Source organism: Mauremys mutica, chromosome 11 (genome assembly GCF_020497125.1).
Source record: "Mauremys mutica isolate MM-2020 ecotype Southern chromosome 11, ASM2049712v1, whole genome shotgun sequence".
In the NCBI taxonomy this organism is placed as follows: Eukaryota; Metazoa; Chordata; order Testudines; family Geoemydidae; genus Mauremys; species Mauremys mutica.
This window is the reverse complement of record NC_059082.1, coordinates 12,659,527-12,678,153: the sequence shown is the minus strand read 5'-3', so window position 1 is coordinate 12,678,153 and position 18,627 is coordinate 12,659,527. Positions and strand designations below refer to the sequence as shown.

The 18,627-nt window shown below is 44.8% G+C and overlaps 1 protein-coding gene across 2 annotated transcripts in view; it reads left to right on the top strand.

The window, feature by feature from the left end:
• Positions 1–2,098: 2,098 nt before the first annotated feature.
• Positions 2,099–18,627, top strand: part of SV2B (synaptic vesicle glycoprotein 2B) — a 51,224-nt gene continuing 34,695 nt past the window's right edge. Inside the window, exons 1-2 of one of the 2 annotated variants that reach the window (XM_044980653.1) lie at positions 2,099–2,161; positions 10,846–11,735. In XM_044980653.1, coding sequence (XP_044836588.1) covers positions 11,213–11,735 — 523 coding nt within the window. In that variant the 5' untranslated portion in view covers positions 2,099–2,161; positions 10,846–11,212. Of the gene's footprint in view, positions 2,162–10,150; positions 10,170–10,845; positions 11,736–18,627 lie in introns of those variants that run through there. The other variant, XM_044980654.1, reaches the window with a different exon arrangement.

The following is an 18,627-nucleotide window of genomic DNA, read 5'->3' as shown; positions in this document are numbered from 1 at the left end:
TGCTGCACCAACAGTCTTTTCATTCGTATCCCCCCAGGAATCACACTTCTTCCATGAAGCCAATCAAGGAAGAAAAGTTGTTTCATTAACAACCAACTCCCTCCCCACCTCCCACCATAGTACTGATGTGTGATAAACCCACCTGAGTTTGATAAGGATAAAACTCCAAGACCTGGAGCCTTATGTGTGGTGATTATGGGGAACATTCAATGGGTGACTAACACAGCAAACTGATGCATAAATACCTTGGCTTGTATGATATGATTATTATTCAACTTGCATTAAATGAAAACAATTGTGTAGCAACACTATAGGGGGAGATAATCCAAGCTAACCTTGAGATCTGGATCCATGATAGGGGACCACAGATAACAATAGCTCATGCAGCTGTGAAGAATTCAGTGTTTTCATAGAGTCATAGGTTGTAAATCCAGAAGGGACCACTGTGATCATGTAGTCTGACCTCCTGCTGGAAGTGGCCCGGACCAAGGGACTTACTGGCTGCCGCTTCCAGCAGCACCCATTGGCCTGGAGCAGCGAACCGCGGCCAGTGGGAGCTGTGATTGGCTGGACCTGCGGATGGGGCAGGTAAACACACCGGCCTGGCCCTCCAGGGGCTTTCCCTACACAAGCAGCGACCCCTGTTTGATAAACCCTGCCATAAAACATCTGTGAATTTTCAGTGGTCACCTTGGTTTTCTCCTCCTAAGATCCTTTTACCCAAATGAGATAAGCAATTTTCCTCCTGGATAGTGCTCAGCTCTTTGGCAGATTTTGCACCTGTTGAGTTTTGTGCATGGGTCTGCAAAAGGTGGTCAAGGGAGTGTGGAGGAGGGATAGCTCAGTGGTTTAAGCATTGGCCTGCTAAACCTAAGGTTGTGAGTTTAATCCTTGAGATGGCCAAAAATCTGTCTGGGGATTAGTCCTGCCCTGAGTAGAGAGTTGGACTAGATGACCTTCTGAGGTCTGTTCCAACCCTGATATTCTAAGGTATGGTCTCATTTACATAGAGGGTATTGCCTTATTTACCCATCAGGAGGGAGTGCCATTCACCCTCATTTACATAGAGGGTATTGTCTTATTTACCCATCAGGAGGGAGTGCCATTCACTTACAACTAAATCAGTAGAGTGTAGGACTCCCTTTGTCTTTTGCTAGAGTACTTTTCTATTGCCAGCAGGCATAACTACTGTTCACAGAATAGCAATTATTATTGGACTCACCCAAACTCCCATTGCTCTCAAGGTAGCAGGGAGTAGGAGGACTGCAGAGGTGAGGCAGTCCCTGGGAGGGAGGATGTGATGCATATTTCTCTTAAGCAATGCCCTCCCCTTTGCTGACATAGGGATAGACGTTTATTCACTGCGGGCAGTAGAGGAAATGCACATAGCTTTCCATGGCTGGTACTAAAGAATGAATGAGGAAGCCGTGCTCAGAGCTGGATATGGATTAGGATTCAGTGAAGATTCATGGTTTTTGAGGCCAGATCAGCTTCAGATTTGGTGGTGCTGATACCTCCCAGGCTGTGCTTTCAAGAAATTGTTTCAAAATAGGATTTGAATCCAACTTCTTTTTTACCATACACACTCACATTTGAAGGGGTTGAGAGTCTAGGTTCCAGTTATGGGCCATCTTTAGCCAGAAAAATGAGTCAATCTGGTTTGTGGGCTTTGATGGTGGTGGGGGTTATCTTCCCAAAGGCAGAACCAGCCTTTCCTACAAACCGCCAGGTTTTTTCCCCACAAGTGCTGTGTTTGCACAAATTCTAGGGCTTTCTTTTAAAGCAAACCTGCCTGTTCAAAAGTCACCCTCAGATGTCCCAGTCAGAAAAGTAGAAAGGCTACACATATATCCTTAAAGGCCAGAAAAAAAAGTCTCCTCTGTACCCTACTCCCTTCAGTAAAGCCCCTTTTAGACTCAATCCTTACACAGGACCATATTCTGCCCTTAAATCCAGTTGTGCACCCCACAGTTTAGGAGGTTACATGGGTGGAGCTGAGGGCAGAGTCATGGCTACCTACAAAACAATGGACTTAGTGAGCAGAAAAGAAAATATCACAGTGCATACAAGAGGGTAAATAGTCTGTTTCTTTTTTTTCCAGCAAAATCAAAAAAATGGCCTGAAGCATTAAGGAAGTCTTCCGAAGATTACTGGGTTTCAAGTGAGATTAACAATAATAATCACTCAGAATATTAATTAATATATGTTAATTCTACTGTGCTTTCCTGTTCCCCGGGAAAAGGAGTTCATGAGAATTATGCAGCAGAGGTGTTTCCTCCCCAGCCTTGCCATTTCCCAAGGCCCCTCCTGAAATTAAGATGGTGCAGGTCATTAATCAGGTTTGGGCAGAAACGTTTTTACGTGAGTGAATAAAAATCCGTATGAAGTCATCAAATTCAGTAGAGAGAAAATAGAGAAGAGGAAAGCATGCTTCAGATACACATGCTGGTGCTGTGGTCTTCCAGGGTGGGCTGGCGCTTTCCTATACAGCATATGGAAGAGAACCCCTGAAACAGAGGTGAGAAGTATGTGAATTTAAGAGAGAGGAAGAGAGAATGGTGGAGTGAAGACTTTACCATCATGGGCTTGGGCTGGCTGCATTATTCCCAAGGGATGGAGTAAACCAGCTCTGCGAGTTGTTCCAATTAAACCTTTTTACCACACTGTCATGCATGCTGCGTGTGCCACATATTACAGAGAAAATGACTTCAGAGAGAGCTGACATTTTAATGGGTCTACTGAGTATGTCCCTCCAAAGAGAGAGGAAGGGTGCTCTTGTGGTTAAGCCATTGGATTGAGACTCGGGAGGTCTGGCTTCAATTTGCAGCTCTGGCACAGACTTTCTGTGTGACCCTGGGCAAACTGTTTAATCTCTCTGGGAACTTGTTCCCCTGCTGTGAAATTGGGACAATAGTGCTTCCTTTCTTCCCTTGGTTGTTTATCTTGTCTGGTTAGGCTGTAAACTCCTTTGGGTAGGGACTATCTCTTGCTATCTATGGACTTAGTGTCTATGTTCCCTCGCCCATCGTTACCATGGCATTTGAGCACTTCACACGCATGGGCGCCAGGTTGGTATAATTTTTGGTGGTGCCCAGAACAGGTCCAAGTCTCCCCCCACACATGGGAGCAGAGCCATGTCTCCAGGAAGGGGGACCTGGACGGCGGTAAGGAGGTTGAGGCTGGGGCTGGCAGTGGAGCCCCAGGTGGCAGCAGGGACCCCGGATGCCAGGCCGGCAGCAGAGCCCCAAACATTGGTGGAGCTAGGCCCACGTTGCTAAATATTGTTGGAGCACGGGCACCTTGGGCCCATATAACTCATGGTCTATGATCACAAGCTTCATAATGCATTTCTCCTCACAACGCTGCTGTGAGGTAGCAAAGTACTAATATCTCCATTTTTGCAATGGGGAGCTGAGGCACAGGGACACTAAGCCCCAGATCAAAGGTATTTTGGAGCCTAACACCCCTTGATTTCAATGCCTTTGAGGAGCTGGGTCTAAGTGAATTGCTCAAGTCACACAGGAGCAGAGAATTGAACCTGGTCCGCCCAGCCCTCAAGCTAATGCACCCAAGCTCTGGACCATCCTTCCTGTCACACGTACGTAGACCTACAGCACTCAGTCTCACTTAGGTCCCCTGCTACCACCCAATAATACTTCTCTAAATCCAGGCTCCCTGAAGTCCAGGATATTGTCCAATGGGAGATGTGGGTGCTCAGCATCTCTCAGAATCTGCTCCCGGGTTAATATAAAGGGATTCATTAATTGCATCCACATTAATATTCTCATTCAGGTTGGAACATCAGAAAAACATAACGGCACAGCTCCCCTTCTCCTAGTCAAGGAGAAGAATTTCCTCCCAGGCTTGTTTTACAACCTGTTCTGAAAAAGCAGCGTCCTTATGGCTGCTGTAGGATTTGGGCTCCTTCCCAATGCTGTCAGCAGAAAGCAGCTCTGGGGGCGGGGAAGGGGTGGATGCTTTGCTGAAGGAGCTGTCCTTCAGGCAGAATGCTAAACTGAGCTACCATCTGTTTCTGGGGATTATGCTGGTGCCTGCTAAAGATCCTATGACAGTATTTCTGAGTCCCTCTCCCTGCCCCTTAGCATCACCCTCCCTGCGTCCTATCTGGGAAAAGAAGGGAAATGGTCTGAATTTCTCCTCTCGGGTCTTGTCCCCCTCTCCAGAGTGTGCATGCGTGTGTACACACACACACACACACACACACACACGCGCGCGCGCTTTTCAGCTCCTCTCCTCCCAGGACAGAGAAATTACAGATCTCTTGTCTTTTCTTGTCCATTCTATTCTCATCCATGCTCTCCTGAATCTTTCTTCCCTGGCAATCTGCCAAGAGGGATTACCCCAAGACCTACCTTATTCCTCTAACCTATGGCTACATGATGAAGTGGGGAGGGAAGTGTCTGATCTTTGGTGAATAAGAGACTAGAGAAAACAGGACACCCCCAGAAAAGGTCCTACTACCATTTACTCAGCACAAGTTCTTATATATGTCACATTGATATAACATTTTAAGTTGCAGAGTACAAATTAGAAGGTACCTTGCTCACAGGATAAACAGGCAATATTTGGTCCCAGACGAAGTGGATGTGCAGTAATGTAGTGCAGAGTAAGTAGTATGTAGAGGAGGGGTAATTTTAGAGTAAATTATAGCATGCAGAGGCAGGATTTAATGAAGGATACGTTTTGTGTAGCGTCGGTATAATTGGATGGCACACAGTATTTGGTGGGGAGGGAACTGGAGTGTAAACACTAAATAGACTATACAGAGAGGGGTATTGTGCAGTATGTTTAGAGGGTAAGTAGTGTGTAGCAGAGGGGTGGTCACTGGAATGCAGATTCATCAGCCAGCAGGGGAGCTGGAGCAATTTTTACAGTGGGGGTGCTGAGAGCCATTGAACCAAACTGTAAACCCTGCATATAATGCAAACCACTTCAAACCAGGGGGTGTCGCATCACCCCCAGCTCCAGCACCGGAGGGAAAATAACATCCCAGGTACAAGGTCCCTAAGGCTCAATTTATTGTAAAAACCAGGTTCCAAAACAGGAGCAAATAAGCTCAAGCTACTAGTACTAACTCCCAGCCTCCTACGGCTTTCTCAACTCCCACCAGCTGGGAGGGGAGAGGACACCCCTTCCCCTTTCACAACCCTTCCTGGCTACTATGGAAAGACACCCCTTCCCCACGCGGGAGCTGCTCTATGCATTGTATGTGTCTGTGTTATTTCTTGGCAATCTCCAACTATCTGGCAAGTAAGTGGGGATTACCCTGTGGTTAGAGTTTTCCTCCCAAGCTGCCCTGGTGACCTTGCCAGGAAGGAGTGAGGGGGGTGGAGGCACCACCAAATAAATTCATAGGAAAAAATAAAGAAGATACATCCTGCTGAGTGGGTGGTGGGAGCCAGAAGAACCCAGACCTGTCCATCAAAACCTGTGAGCAGATTGACATTAAAGAAGGTAACCGGGGGGAGAAGGGGCATAAGTGGGGTAGCTAAGAGGGGTAATTGTAGCGTAAGTAGCATTTAAATGTGTGGTAGTGCCTAGATACTTGGGTGATGAGTACTATAGAAAAGCCTAAGGTAGAAGGCTAGATATGTTAGCTAGTAGCAAGGGGGTAATTGAAAGGTAAGGAATACAGAGTGTACAGAGGCAGAAGGTAATTCCAGGGTAAGTATCATGTAAGTACTGGGCAATTGCAGGGTAAGTTACTGGTAGCCATGTCCCAAGGAAAAGATAGAATTACCTGTAACTTTGCTTGGACGATGTGTCCGCTGCTGGGCATGAAAGACTCCCAGTGGCATAACTGAAGGGCTGCCCTGGTTAAGCTGAGAGCAGTCAATAAACCACTGAAATGACAACTACTCCTTCCCCCATGGAACAGTCTCATGGCTCAGCATCTCCTCCGGGGCAGAGTGAAACAAGAAGCTGCTGACAGGACTCCTGACAGGCAGCTGCTTAGAATACCGGGCGCTAGAGCCTGCACCCATTGAACCCAGTGGGGACTTTTGCTACTGATGTAAATGGGAGTAGGATTGGGTCCTCAGTGCACTGACACTTTGAGAGTAGATTAAATATACGATGCACCAGTATCTCCTCTCTCCTGACGTTTGTGGAAATCAGTAACTGGTCATGAAAGTGCCTGGCCAGTACCATGTGACAGAGGAGGATTCATAGGGAGAATACAGCCAACTGCTGGCTCACTACACATTCGAGCAGAGTAAAGTTGTTAGCAGAGTCCTGTGCAGGCTGCAGTGTGAGAGAAGCAGCAAGAGTGTGGGAGAGAGGACAACCTGCAGGCTGCAGGGAGAGAGAGTTTTCCCGGCTCCCAGGAGGGTGTGCAAGCTGCAGGGAGAGAGTGGAAGTTCCCTGCTTCAGAAGAGTGTGTGCTGCATTACTCCATGCCCCAGGAGAGGAGTGTGTGTGCGGCTAGAGTTAGTGAGTCTGTCTCAGGAATTGCTGGGTGTGACTGCAATCTGCGGAACAGCTGCAAAGTGAAAGCAAAGGCAGGGGCTGTTGTATAGCTGTTGAGTAAGATAATGATCCAGGTGCCACTGCCATTACCATCCAGATCGGACTCTGTGCAGCTGATAGCCCTGCATTCTGCAGAGTAAATATGAACTGAAAAGCTTTTTACCTGCCAAGGCCTGAATTATATGGTTCACGTTTCCACTTCAACAGCTGATGATATCACTAGAGCGGCATTAATTTCCTGCATTCCTTACAATGCCCTTGAGGTAAGTGGTGCCATACGGTAGGGAACAATCCTGACCTCGCAGGGTGACGGCCTGGATGCTCCTCTGTCTCCTGTGATTCTGGGTGACACACACAATCCTCAGCTCATGTGGCATCTTAGGAAAGGAGGAAATGATTTCCAGCTTTTTTGTTGTCAAATGTATCTATTTGTAATTTTAAGAAATTATAAATGACCAGTTATTGGTTTCTACGAATGTCAGGACAGAGAAGATACTGGGGCATCGTATATTTAATCTACTCCCAAGTTGCCAGTGCGCATTGAGGACCCAATCCTACTCCCATTTACATCAGTAGCAAAATTTACCGCTGAGTTCAATGGGTGCTGGTATAAAGGGCCAGCTTTTTAATGGTATTCAGGCATCTTGGGCCTGTTGCTGATTTGGTATGTTAAAGTCTGTTGCTGATCTGGACTCTTGAAAAGTTTGTTAATTATTCTAATTTCATTTACAAAGAAAGCTTTACAGTTCACCTTTACAACAATCAGCAGGAAGCAACGTCTTGTTTCCAGAAAAGAACGTGGCAACTGAAATGCTGCCCAGGTCACTTTCTTTGATTTGACAGGCTGAGACTTGAGGTCACTTTGAAACATAACCTGCCAACAAATGCCACTTGAACAATTCAACAGCAGGGTCTAATGTTCTTCCTGATTCTTTGTACCAGAACAGAGTGTTCCTGTTAAAAAACCCTTCCCCCTTCTTTTTCGAAGAAAATATTCTCAATGGAGCTAAATTCTCACTGCCTCGAAGAGAATAATATCCAGCATTGGAGTGAACCTTTGTATAATGGAAAAGGTTATTTCATAAGCGAGATGATTTTTTAAGACTCCAAAGGAGTCTGGGGATTTTTTTTAACCCACATTGGTGGCCCTTTAGCAATGAAACGCAAGATGTATAACCTGTGAAATGTCTCCCCTGGCTGTCAGTGTATTAACTTCTTTGCATATAAACACATCCAGAGTGGATGCAAAGGCTTCTCTTTACTGCAGCATTCTCTAGAGTTGCTTGATCTTTCTGACTTGATTGGCTTGCCTCTTTTTTTTTAATTGATTGGTTTTTCACAGTCCTGGAAAATGCCCCGGCTGCCTTTTAAACCTAATGGAAAATATGTGGGGTGACTCAGCAAAAGAAAGGGAATGTGCTTACTGCAGCGTCAAATGTCATGCGAGCTAAAGCAAAGATAGATTCTCTGACAGTGCCCACGGAGAGAGACTGACCCCACCACCACCCATAATGAGAAAGTGGCCTATGTGTATGCCATACATCTAACGAAACACACGGTGCAGACTGCACACCTTGGTTAGAAGGAGTAGAAAGACCGAGATCAGCATCCTGGCCTCTTTCATGCCAAAAGATTCTTATTTTCTCTATTCCTTGCACTGTGAGTGGCCACTATAAATGGCTGGATTGTGCCTGACCGGGAGTAGTGCAGAGCTGGTTGCACCTAAGGCAGCTCCCAGAAGAACTGTGCCATAGGGAGTTTTGTACCTGAGGATAGTGAAGCCGGCTCATCCCCAGCTTGGCTGATGAAGAAGGTGTGCAAGGCCATTCTCCCACCTCCTTCCCTCCTCCCTTTGGAGCAATGTACACCCTTGAAGGTACTAGCAGGGAGCATTCTGTGCACTCTGCCTCCCCTTGAGGTGGATGGGGTAGGCAGCCTCCCATCCCTCCCCACTTCCCTTCTACCCCCATGCTAGCGCAATCCCCTAAACAGCACTGAATCCTAGAAATGAAGGATGCTTGCAAACTTTAGGTCAGGTAGTGTATAACCCTGCTGGATGATCCACCACAGTGTACTCTCCAGCACCAAATCCAGCTTTTATCAGCACTTAATACAGACCAGCTGGTTTGTTGCAAGACAGAAGAGTCAAACCACTAGTTCAGGGGTCGGCAACCTTTCAGAAGTGTTGTGCCGAGTCTTCATTTATTCACTCTAAGTTAAGGTTTCGTGTGCCAGTAATATATTTTAATCTTTTTAGAAGGTCTCTTTCTATAAGTCTATAATTTATAACTAAACTATTGTTGTATGTAAAGTAAATAAGGTTTTTTAAATGTTTAAGAAGCTTCATTTAAAATTAAATTAAAATGCAGAGCCCCCCAGACTGGTGGCCAGGACCTGGGCAGTGTGTGTGAGTGCCACTGAAAATCAGCTCACGTGCCGCCTTTGGCACACATGCCATAGGTTGCCTACCCCTGCCCTAGTTCATCAGTGACCGGCTGAGGTGAGACTATTCTTGTGTCAGCAGGGACCAGTGGGTATAAACATACCTGTGCACTGGTGGAGACTCAGTTACAGGGGCCTTATTGGCACACCTACTGTGCCAGGAGGTTATACCTGCTGCCAGGAAGGCTTGTGTTGCCACTTATAGGGAAATCGTGGATCAAAGTTAATGTAGCTTTGAATGGAGATCTTGCTTGGCATACCACAAATATGGCAATTCTGTTGGAAACAGTAGTACTGTAACTGTCGTACTGTATATTGGGACCTGCCTCTTTCCGATTATGTGTGCATGACCAGCAAGCTGGTGCCTCCCACAGTTAGTAGGTTCCATAAGCAGGTTTGAAGAGTGACGCTCTAGATGAGCTAGAAAGCAGATCTGCTACAGGACACCAGAGCAAAAGCTGTTTTACTCTGCATGAAACCCCTGATTTGGCTGTAAACATAACACAACAGGAATCACGGGGCTTTGCATAAACACATGGAACTGCTTGGAGGATCCTCATTCGTGCTCAAGGGAACTCTTTTCAATATACTGTAGTAAGACCTTGCTCTACAAGCAGACTCTGTTTTAATCCAAATAATATTTTCGACGCTACTTGGCCCGTAATGCCTTTTTCTAGCGTGTGACATAAGTGGCTCCCATCAGACCATTTGACAATGTTGATTTTACTGCATTTCCTATCAGAATTGTGTGTACATAATTTCGGCTTTATGGCATTTGCTCAGTGCCCACATGATGTGAGTAATATTCTGAAGTGCGGAGTTTGCATTGTGATGTTGAATCTCACCTTTGCATGCCATACAAATGTATGTGTGTGCATGTGTGTACACACACACACACACACACACACACACAAAGTGTGCATAAGTGTATATATACATACACACACAAAATAATAGTGCTCACAGGTTACATATTATATAGATACGTCAGTTAATGGCTCATGTATATTTTACATATTTAGGTTACTACCTGAAAGCTTAAAATGAAAAACAATCTTATACCACATATGACCTCTAGCAGCTCTTATTGCATGATTGTACTGTATATTTATTTACTAATTGACACCTTTTCAAAAACCTTGTTTTCAGCTCTGTATAATAATGGGAAAAGGCACAAGAGAGCCGACTGGCTGAAATCCACTTGGAAAATAATTGACTACAGGTGTCAAAAATCCGAGGTTGTTTATAAAGGATTTGGCTTCACTCCATTTTTTCCGAAGAGGGTCATGATTCCATATTAACTTCATTTGTTGAGAAAACTTCTCCTCCAGTGGCTGCTCAAAATGGAATAAATGGGGCATGGGTGGGTGGGAGAAGAATTTCTCTCTGCATGCACTGCATCTGTCACGTCTTTTTGTCCAGATGGGGATACATTTAAAAAAAAATCTGTATAATAAAATGACATCTGTGATCTGGCTTAAAAAGAGAAAGCAAAGCTCCATTTTTCTTTCATTAAGATGTCACCGAGTGCCTAAATATCGTGAAGGCTGGGCTCCAAGTTGGCAGGCAGACATTCCTCTAGTGACTTAAAGGCATTGATCAATCAGCACCACTCAGTACCATGATGTCCTCTATGGAAACCAATGCTGCGGCCTTCTAGGAATGACATACTCTGATTCAAGACAGTGTCAGCCACAAGTTGGGACATCAGTAGGGTAATCATGGTCTCCAACCCATATGAAAGCCTTTACATGCCTCCCATTTAGAAGGTGCAATAACAATCTCTGAATGTTCCATCTCCTTTTTGCATCCTTCAGATAGAAAAGTGTGTGTTTGGAATGTTGTCTATTTCACTCACTGCCTTTCTCCTGTCAATTCAATATTGTCTCATTGCTGTTTCTCTCTCTTTCTCAGGGCTTGACCTTCATCAGCACAATGGATCAGGAAAAAGAGCAACCTGCCAAGTCTTCCTAGCTCCTGGTTGTACAAAGTTCCTGATCCCTCACATATCTCCAGTCAACAGTCCCAACTACACCTTCCCTCCTACTGAAAGAAGGAAGTCAACAAAGTCTAGCTCAAACCTGAAATGTTACCAAAAACCCTGTAAGAAACTCCCCCTGAAATTTTACAGTCAGCTCAGTGCACTGCACATCAGATTCCAGATCAGAGGGAAGTTATGTTTGTGTAGCTAGTAGCAGAGATTTCACAAATAAACAAACACACGTCTACATTCAAGATTATACACACCGCGCTACACTGTGTGTAGAAGTATAAACTCAAAATGGCTGATCGGTATAGAAACAATGCAAATCTGTATCAAGGGGCTAAGGACATAGCTAGAGAGGTGAACCAGGTGTCAGATGACTACCGGTATCAGGATGGCAACTATGCACCTTCAGATGGCTATTACCATGATGGGAATGAGCCAACCCAAGAAGAGGATGCCCAGAGCGATGCTACGGAAGGCCATGATGAGGATGATGAGGTCTACGAAGGAGAGTACCAGGGCATCCCTCACCCAGATGACATTAAGGGCAAACAGAAGAAGAAAGCCCCTGCCATGGCCGATGAGTTTAGAGACAAGGCTGAGCTCATAGCCGAGCGGATGGAGGATGAGGAGCAGCTTGCTCACCAGTATGAGAACATCATCGAGGAGTGTGGCCACGGGCGCTTCCAGTGGATGCTCTTCTTTGTTTTAGGCTTGGCACTGATGGCGGACGGGGTGGAGGTGTTTGTGGTTGGCTTTGTTCTGCCCAGTGCTGAGAAGGATATGTGCTTGTCCAGCTCAAACAAAGGGATGCTAGGTAAGTGCCACTGAACAGCCTTCCTTCAGACATTATGCAGCAGGGATGGATCCAAGCATAACTTATTCCATAGGGTGGGTTCATTCAGGATCCTTCCCATTTCCCTCATCCTGACTCCCTCTTGTGGGGCTGAGGATGGCTAGATGGAGCTGATTCCAGACCCTGTCCACGCCCTTCCATGTGCTGATGAGAATGGGGCTTCTCACGAGCAATATAACAGAAGCACGCCCATACTTAGCCGCTGAATGTATTCACAGCTCCTGTACTCACAGCCCAGGACACACCTGGCACCTGAACTTGAATTACATCCCCTGCCAGGCAGCCTAAGAGAGCAGGTTTATTTATACAAAAATATTAGGCTTATGTAAAGGACAAACATGCCTGGAGACATTCCCAATCCGAGCACCCAGGGAACTAGATTTCAACCCTTTTAGTAGCTCAACTGTAATGATAAGCTCACAAAGCAGTGTCTGATGGAGCCTAATGTAGATGAATCAGTTTAACTGTATATTAAACGAGGTTAAGTGGGTGAGCAGAACCTATGTCCCAGAGGATCATTTCTGTGTGTTTGCCTCCATCCCAGTTCATTTCTATCCACAGGAGGGTGAGCTTCCCTTAGACATTTTTTTTTTATGTACGAGAGTCTCCTATCTAATCAAATCTAATCTCATGCCCTTCACTGTGGTATCTGAGTGGCATATAAATGAGGGGGAAAGAGAAACTTTCTGATCAGGCTTGAAGAGGAATGGATAGATGAGAATGAGGAGAGACATAGGAAGGAAGACAAGAGACACAGGTCTTCTCTGCAGAGAAGAGCACTCTTGGGCATGGCTTGCTGCAACATTTTGTGGATGGAAAATTGTTTTTGACCATATGTTATTTTTTGTGGAAGTGTCTCCTTTCCTTGAGCACCTGGAAACCGAAAACCAAAGTAATGTTTTGGCCAAAAATGTTTGGCAGCTTTCAGTTGTTTTTTTTTATTAATAATCGTGATTATTATTTGTGAGTCTGAATTTTTTCAGTTGTCCAGGTTTGGGTTTTTTGACGAAGTCAGATTTTTCTGCAGAATTCTCCCCCGTTTTCTGATCAGCTCGACTTTTGGGCCACACTGAGGGGTGCATCAGAAAGGAAGCTACAGCTAGGCTATCAGGGAGCTGTGCAGAGAGACACAGCAAGGTTCCTTCAGATAGTAGGATCTGCAGAGAAGGCGGCTCTCACGCTGACAGTGGCAGAGCGTTCCAAAGGGTAATGAGGAGGCCAGTGCTAGATTAGGATAGAGAAATGGAAAGAGTTTCATTTAAACACCCTAAAGGACAGTCCAATCACAACTGAATGTCTCTGATTCCTTGCATCTTTCTTTCCTTTCCACTGTGAATACATTCCCAGTGTGATGATAGCAGAAATTCTGCAAAGTCTCAGTGAGCTTTATAGTTACCAGCTGGAGTCTGGAATCAGCATTAGTATAAATTGGAGGCATTTGTAACAGGTTTGAGCTGTCTCTCTCTCTCACCTTGGTGCTACTGAACAATGGAGCATCTAGCAGGTGCATTTCCTTTCCATCTGGTGATACAGCTTCAGGTTTTCACAGGTATCCCTTCCTCGGTGCTGCCCCTTATGCCTGCAACTCCATCCCTATCACATTCTTCTCTTCTAAATCTCTCCTAAAAACCTTATTTTCCCATGAAGTCTAGTCAATATTAATCAACCCTCAAACTGCATGCTTTGGTGGGAAGTCCAGCTTTTGTCCAGTCGGCTCAGTATGAACCTGTATTGTATTGTGTGTCTCTTTGAATTGAAAGCTCCTTGACTGATAGGATTCTTGCTTCCTCTGTGGTTGGTATGGTGCAAGTGGACTGAAAGGCCTATCTGAAATAACAACATGCTGATCTATAAGGGCTCAGTTCTGCCCACCAAAATCAATGGGAATTTCATCTGTGTAAGAAGTACAGGATATAGCTCTATCTGGTTTAACACTCATAGAACCAGGAAACTTTACACATCAACTAGCTTTTCATTTTCTCCATCCAGAGGCAGAGGTGGCTGCAGCTCAGTTCTATTCTTGGTGCCTGTGTAGGTCTCTTTTCTGATCATGTACCTTCCCTCCCATGCCTCAGTGTTCCCCAGCTGCTGAACTTAGGCCTCCACAGCAATTTGCAAGCTGCCACATTGTCTCCCCTGTTGCTGCTCTTCTCACCAATGTTCTTCTCTCTGTCCAGACTCCATGTCTCTTTGCCCAAAGTCCTAATGAGCAGAGAAGCTGTGCAGTCATTTCCCTTTGGACACCGGATTCTCAGCTGAAGCTGTTGGGTAATGTGTACTGGGTCAAAAGTAGCCTATGGAGGATTCCTCCTAAATCTGGGGAATGAATTTAATGTCCCACACGAGATTAAAGAGTCAACCTGTAACAACACCCACTTGGTTTCACTCCTGTCCTGTCCCCTTGGGCGTTAAACAAAGGTTTATTTATTTTGACTGAGGTTGAAGTTGAGTGGAATAGTTTGGATTAAATAACTTTTTCCTGAAAACTTTCACCCAAATAAGGTATAGACTTTCCCAGGCCCTAAGGAGTCCAGGCTTATCTGATAATGATAATTATCTGATAATGATACCCAGTCAGGCAACAATAAAGGAGGTTTACAAGACAAATGAAGCAACCATTGGAGTATCTGAATTGGGATGATTGGGTAGTGTGTGCATCCATAGTGGTGGTGGAGAAATCTCCCAGGCTTGTAGCGTATATCCTGGCCCGTGATCACAGCCAGTTTACCTCAACTGAAATTAACTTCAAAGCTTGAGTCAGATCCATCCCCCATGTGCCACTTTGGCAGTACAAAGGGAACAGACAGCTGCCCTTATAAGGACCTCTCTGGCTGGTGTAACTTAGCTCAGAGCCACCTTTCTCTCTCCAATCCTACCCCCAAGTCCTGCACTAATTGTGCATCAGCTGGATTTGGGGGCTGGGCATTTATTTCTTTATTTAGCTAATTAGTCTCAACCCACCCTCCGAAAGCTTTTTCAATTTTCTAGGGCCAAAATGTCAAAAGAGTTCAGGGTCAGATTTTCAGCAGCTCCCATTGGGAGGCTTCTGGCCAGATTTTCAGCATGTTGGGTGGTGAAAACCTTTGAACAACAGGCCATTTATTTTAAAAATCTGACCCTAGAAATGTCTATCTTGGTGGAGCTCAGTCTAACATGCACCAGAGTCAGAAGCACTGATATGTCGTCCCCCCCGCAAATATCTTTGAAGTATTACTGGCCCATCCAGAGCTAGAGAGTACCAGAAGTCTCATGAGGAAGCTTGTTCTTCTGTTTTTCCCAACCCAATACTTACCTGACTCAATGTTCACAGAGTGAGCTTTGGATAAGCAAGCTAACTTTTTGCACGTTTATCCAATTACTGCTTGTAGACCAGGTCAGGTTCATCTGTCTGCAATTTTTAATGAAGGGGGATGGCATTTTCCTCCTAGTTCCTTCTCAGTGGGAGTTCTCCTTAAGGTTAAAAGGGGACTTTTTAGAACTTGGATTTGCAGTTTTCCACATCTCTTTCCTAGTTGTTTTAGGAGTCAGATTTTGGAGCTTGTATTCAGAACTTGAGGCTGGTGCAGCTCAATGAAGAGCCGGATGGGGGAGGTGCAGAAAGTGGACTACACCAATGGGGTATTTCCCTACTGCTACTGGTTGATGTGGGCTAGAAAGAGGTTCTCAAATCAGTACATTTTTTTAAAATAAAAAATGGTTTGACTAATATAGTCTCAACTGTCGGTGTTTTCCCTCCTGCAGCAGGCTTAATGCATGTAGGAGGAGTCGGCTTGGATTCTAGGGCTCTGAGATAAATCGGTGTGAAAATAAATTGTTTTAGGAATGGCTTAGCAAACACTTAGCCTGCAGAGATGTGCGGGAGTATGAATAATGAATACTCAATGACACAAATACCCTCGGGCTCAGGAGGGTTCTGTGCCCTTAGCATAGGATTTCTCCTCTTCTGAGCACCCAGGAGGGCATGGCATGTTAGCGTAGGCACAACTGAGCTTAGCACCTGAAGGGGAGAACTATAAAGGTGCTAATGATGGATACAAAAAAATTAGCTTCCTCAGAACCTTTCCTCGCTCAACTTTCCTGGCCACACACCAACTGCTCAAAAAAGGAGACAGTAGTCAGACCTATTCAGGAAGCTCAGAGCTTCTGACACATGCTCATTTCCTTCTGGGTATTCCAGTTCTTTGATGTTCTAGGGGTTGTACTCTGGCAAATTAGTCTTGTTAATGTTCAAGGTTCAATTATACTTATAGACTGACTTGTCAGAATAATGGTAGCAATCAAAGAGCTCTTTTGGCTCAATGTGTGCCTAATGTGCAGTGATAATCTGCAAGAGTGTGTCTATGTGAAATGAGCGGAGGTTTTATTAGAGCGGGCATGATTTTCACTCAAATTACCATGGCCCCTGGGTCATTATATACGCATGAGTTACTATCCCTTACCTTTTCTACATACAAATAGAATCAGCACAAGGGTTCATATTTATTCTCTGGTGACTGTTCTAGTCGTATTTTCGATAAGGAAACATGATTAGGTCATTCCAGACAGAGCTAAGGTTGCTTCCAGGCAGCTGCTAATGTTTGCACCTATGAAAGTGACTCTCGTTCTCTTGGTCATGGGTGGAGGGGAATGGGCAAATGGAAAATGAATAGGAGAAATAATCAAACCATTTAAGAAAAGAAGAAAGACAAATTGCAAGAGCTAAAAGTGGTGCTGCGTAAACTGGTGAACTTTGGCTTTTGCCGAAAGAATGTTTTGCCTTTAAGTCCCAGTGTTTTGCATAGGTGCTGGAACTGGGGGTGTAGGGATGCTGCTGCACCCCCTGGCTTGAAGTGGTTTCCATTATATGCAGGGTTTACAATTTGGTTCAATGGCTGTCAGCACCCCCACTATACAAATTGTTCCAGCACCCCTGGTGTTTTGCATGTTTTTCCCCCTTCAGAAAAAGTGGGAAAATTACCAAAATTACAGTCAGCTCCAGTAAAAACTGCAACCAAACAAATGCCCATAGAGCTTCTTGAAATGTGAGAAATCCATGTGACACCTCTGAAATTTCATAAAACATTTCAATTTTGTGCTGAAAATAAACAGTTCTACTTCAGATGCAAATTAGCAGCTGTTTTAACCCCAGTTATTCCTAATGGTAAAGAACAAGTATTTGGGTTTTCCCTTGATGTGAAATGTTATTTCAAAGACGAGTGCTGGGGGAATTAAAAACCCACACCCACAGCAGTGAATATTTTAGCACATTGATGGCATTTATTTTTTAAATTTTGTGGGCAGAGAAGTTTGTTAATTTCTCACCGGGTTATTTCCACTTATTCATCAGACATTTCTGCTTTAGCTGAGTCTGATGCTATAATAAATAAAATAAATAATAATAATAATAAATAAATGTATTAAATCTACTGCAACAGACAAGAAAATTCCTGCCTTGTGACTGGCTGAAAACAGTTCTGTGATGAGTCAGTAAGTTTCTAGTCACTTGAGAAGTGAGCAATACTGGCACCTGGAGGAATATCAACCAATCAGATTATATCTTCCATGCATGCATATTGATTGGCGGTACTATGTGCATTCATTATTGCTATTACTAGCATCTTAGGGGGTTAATATTATCAGTTATTCACACAGGCCAGTAAGTGTATAAATACTATAAAAGATGCATAATAATATCTTTCACTTACATAGTTAGCACCTTTCCTATGAGGAGCTCAAATAGTTTAATCTTTGCAAATCCCCAGTGAAGTAGGCTTATTGTCATCACTGTACAGAAGAGGAAACTGAGACAAGGAGAAATTGAATGATTTGTATAAGGCTGCTGGCCGGGAAGTGGTGTGGGCCGAGGGATGTGCTGGCTGCCACTTCCCGCTGCCCCCATTGGCCTGAAGTAGCGAACTGTGGCCAGTGAGAGCTGCAATCGGCCGAACCTGCAGACATGGCAGGTAAACAAACCGGCCTGGCCCGCCAGGGTGCTTACCCTGGTGAGCCGCGTGCCAAAGGTTGCCAATCCCTGCTGTATAGTATAGGGTAAAAGCACACAAAAGACCAGATTTCATGGTCCGTGACACGTTTTTCATGGTCGTGAATTTGGTAGGGCCCTACCGATGGCCCGCCCTTTTCTGTGCCTTGGGCCTACAAGCCTAACCATGGCAGCCTATGACTTAGGCCATCACATGATTTATGAACATATCTCCATAAGTGTATTGTCCTGACAATGCTGCAAACAACCATGTTAGAGCACGATGCTCTTAACCAAGCCAGAAAACTCTGTACTGCTGTTTAAGCTTGTTGTGTAGCTGGACACTTAGAATCAGTGTTTTGGTGCCACTGTTCATGATTTTCACCCAAATCTGCTGCTCATGAATATTCTGTAATATATTTCTTGAGGTTTTCTGCAACATTTCTGCCTGCAAGTTCATTAGAATTGGCAGCCACGAAAGAGGCACAAACACTACCAATATTCCAGTCAGTGTTGGCCAATATTTTCTTTGCAGTATTTGCACCTCTGGTACTCTATCTAGCTGGAAAGGTAGAGCTTGGTGCAGTGTAATGATTGCCTCCTCATTTGTAAACACAGCAGTAATTTTCTCTGACGCGAGCCAAAATGAACAGCTTTTCATTTAATGGCAAAGGATTAATTTGGCTTCTTCTATTGAAGACTTCAGTTTAGCAGAGGGACTAGGTGTGAGGGAGAAGCGGGGGAACCAGATGGTGTTATGAATTTTAAATTGATGGACAAGACCCCTGGGGGTATTTTGAATGACACTGAGTGCAAACACCCACCCACTTTCTGTGCTGGCGGCACCCAGTGAAATATTCAGCGCGCATTTTCAATGGCATGTTGGAAGATTCT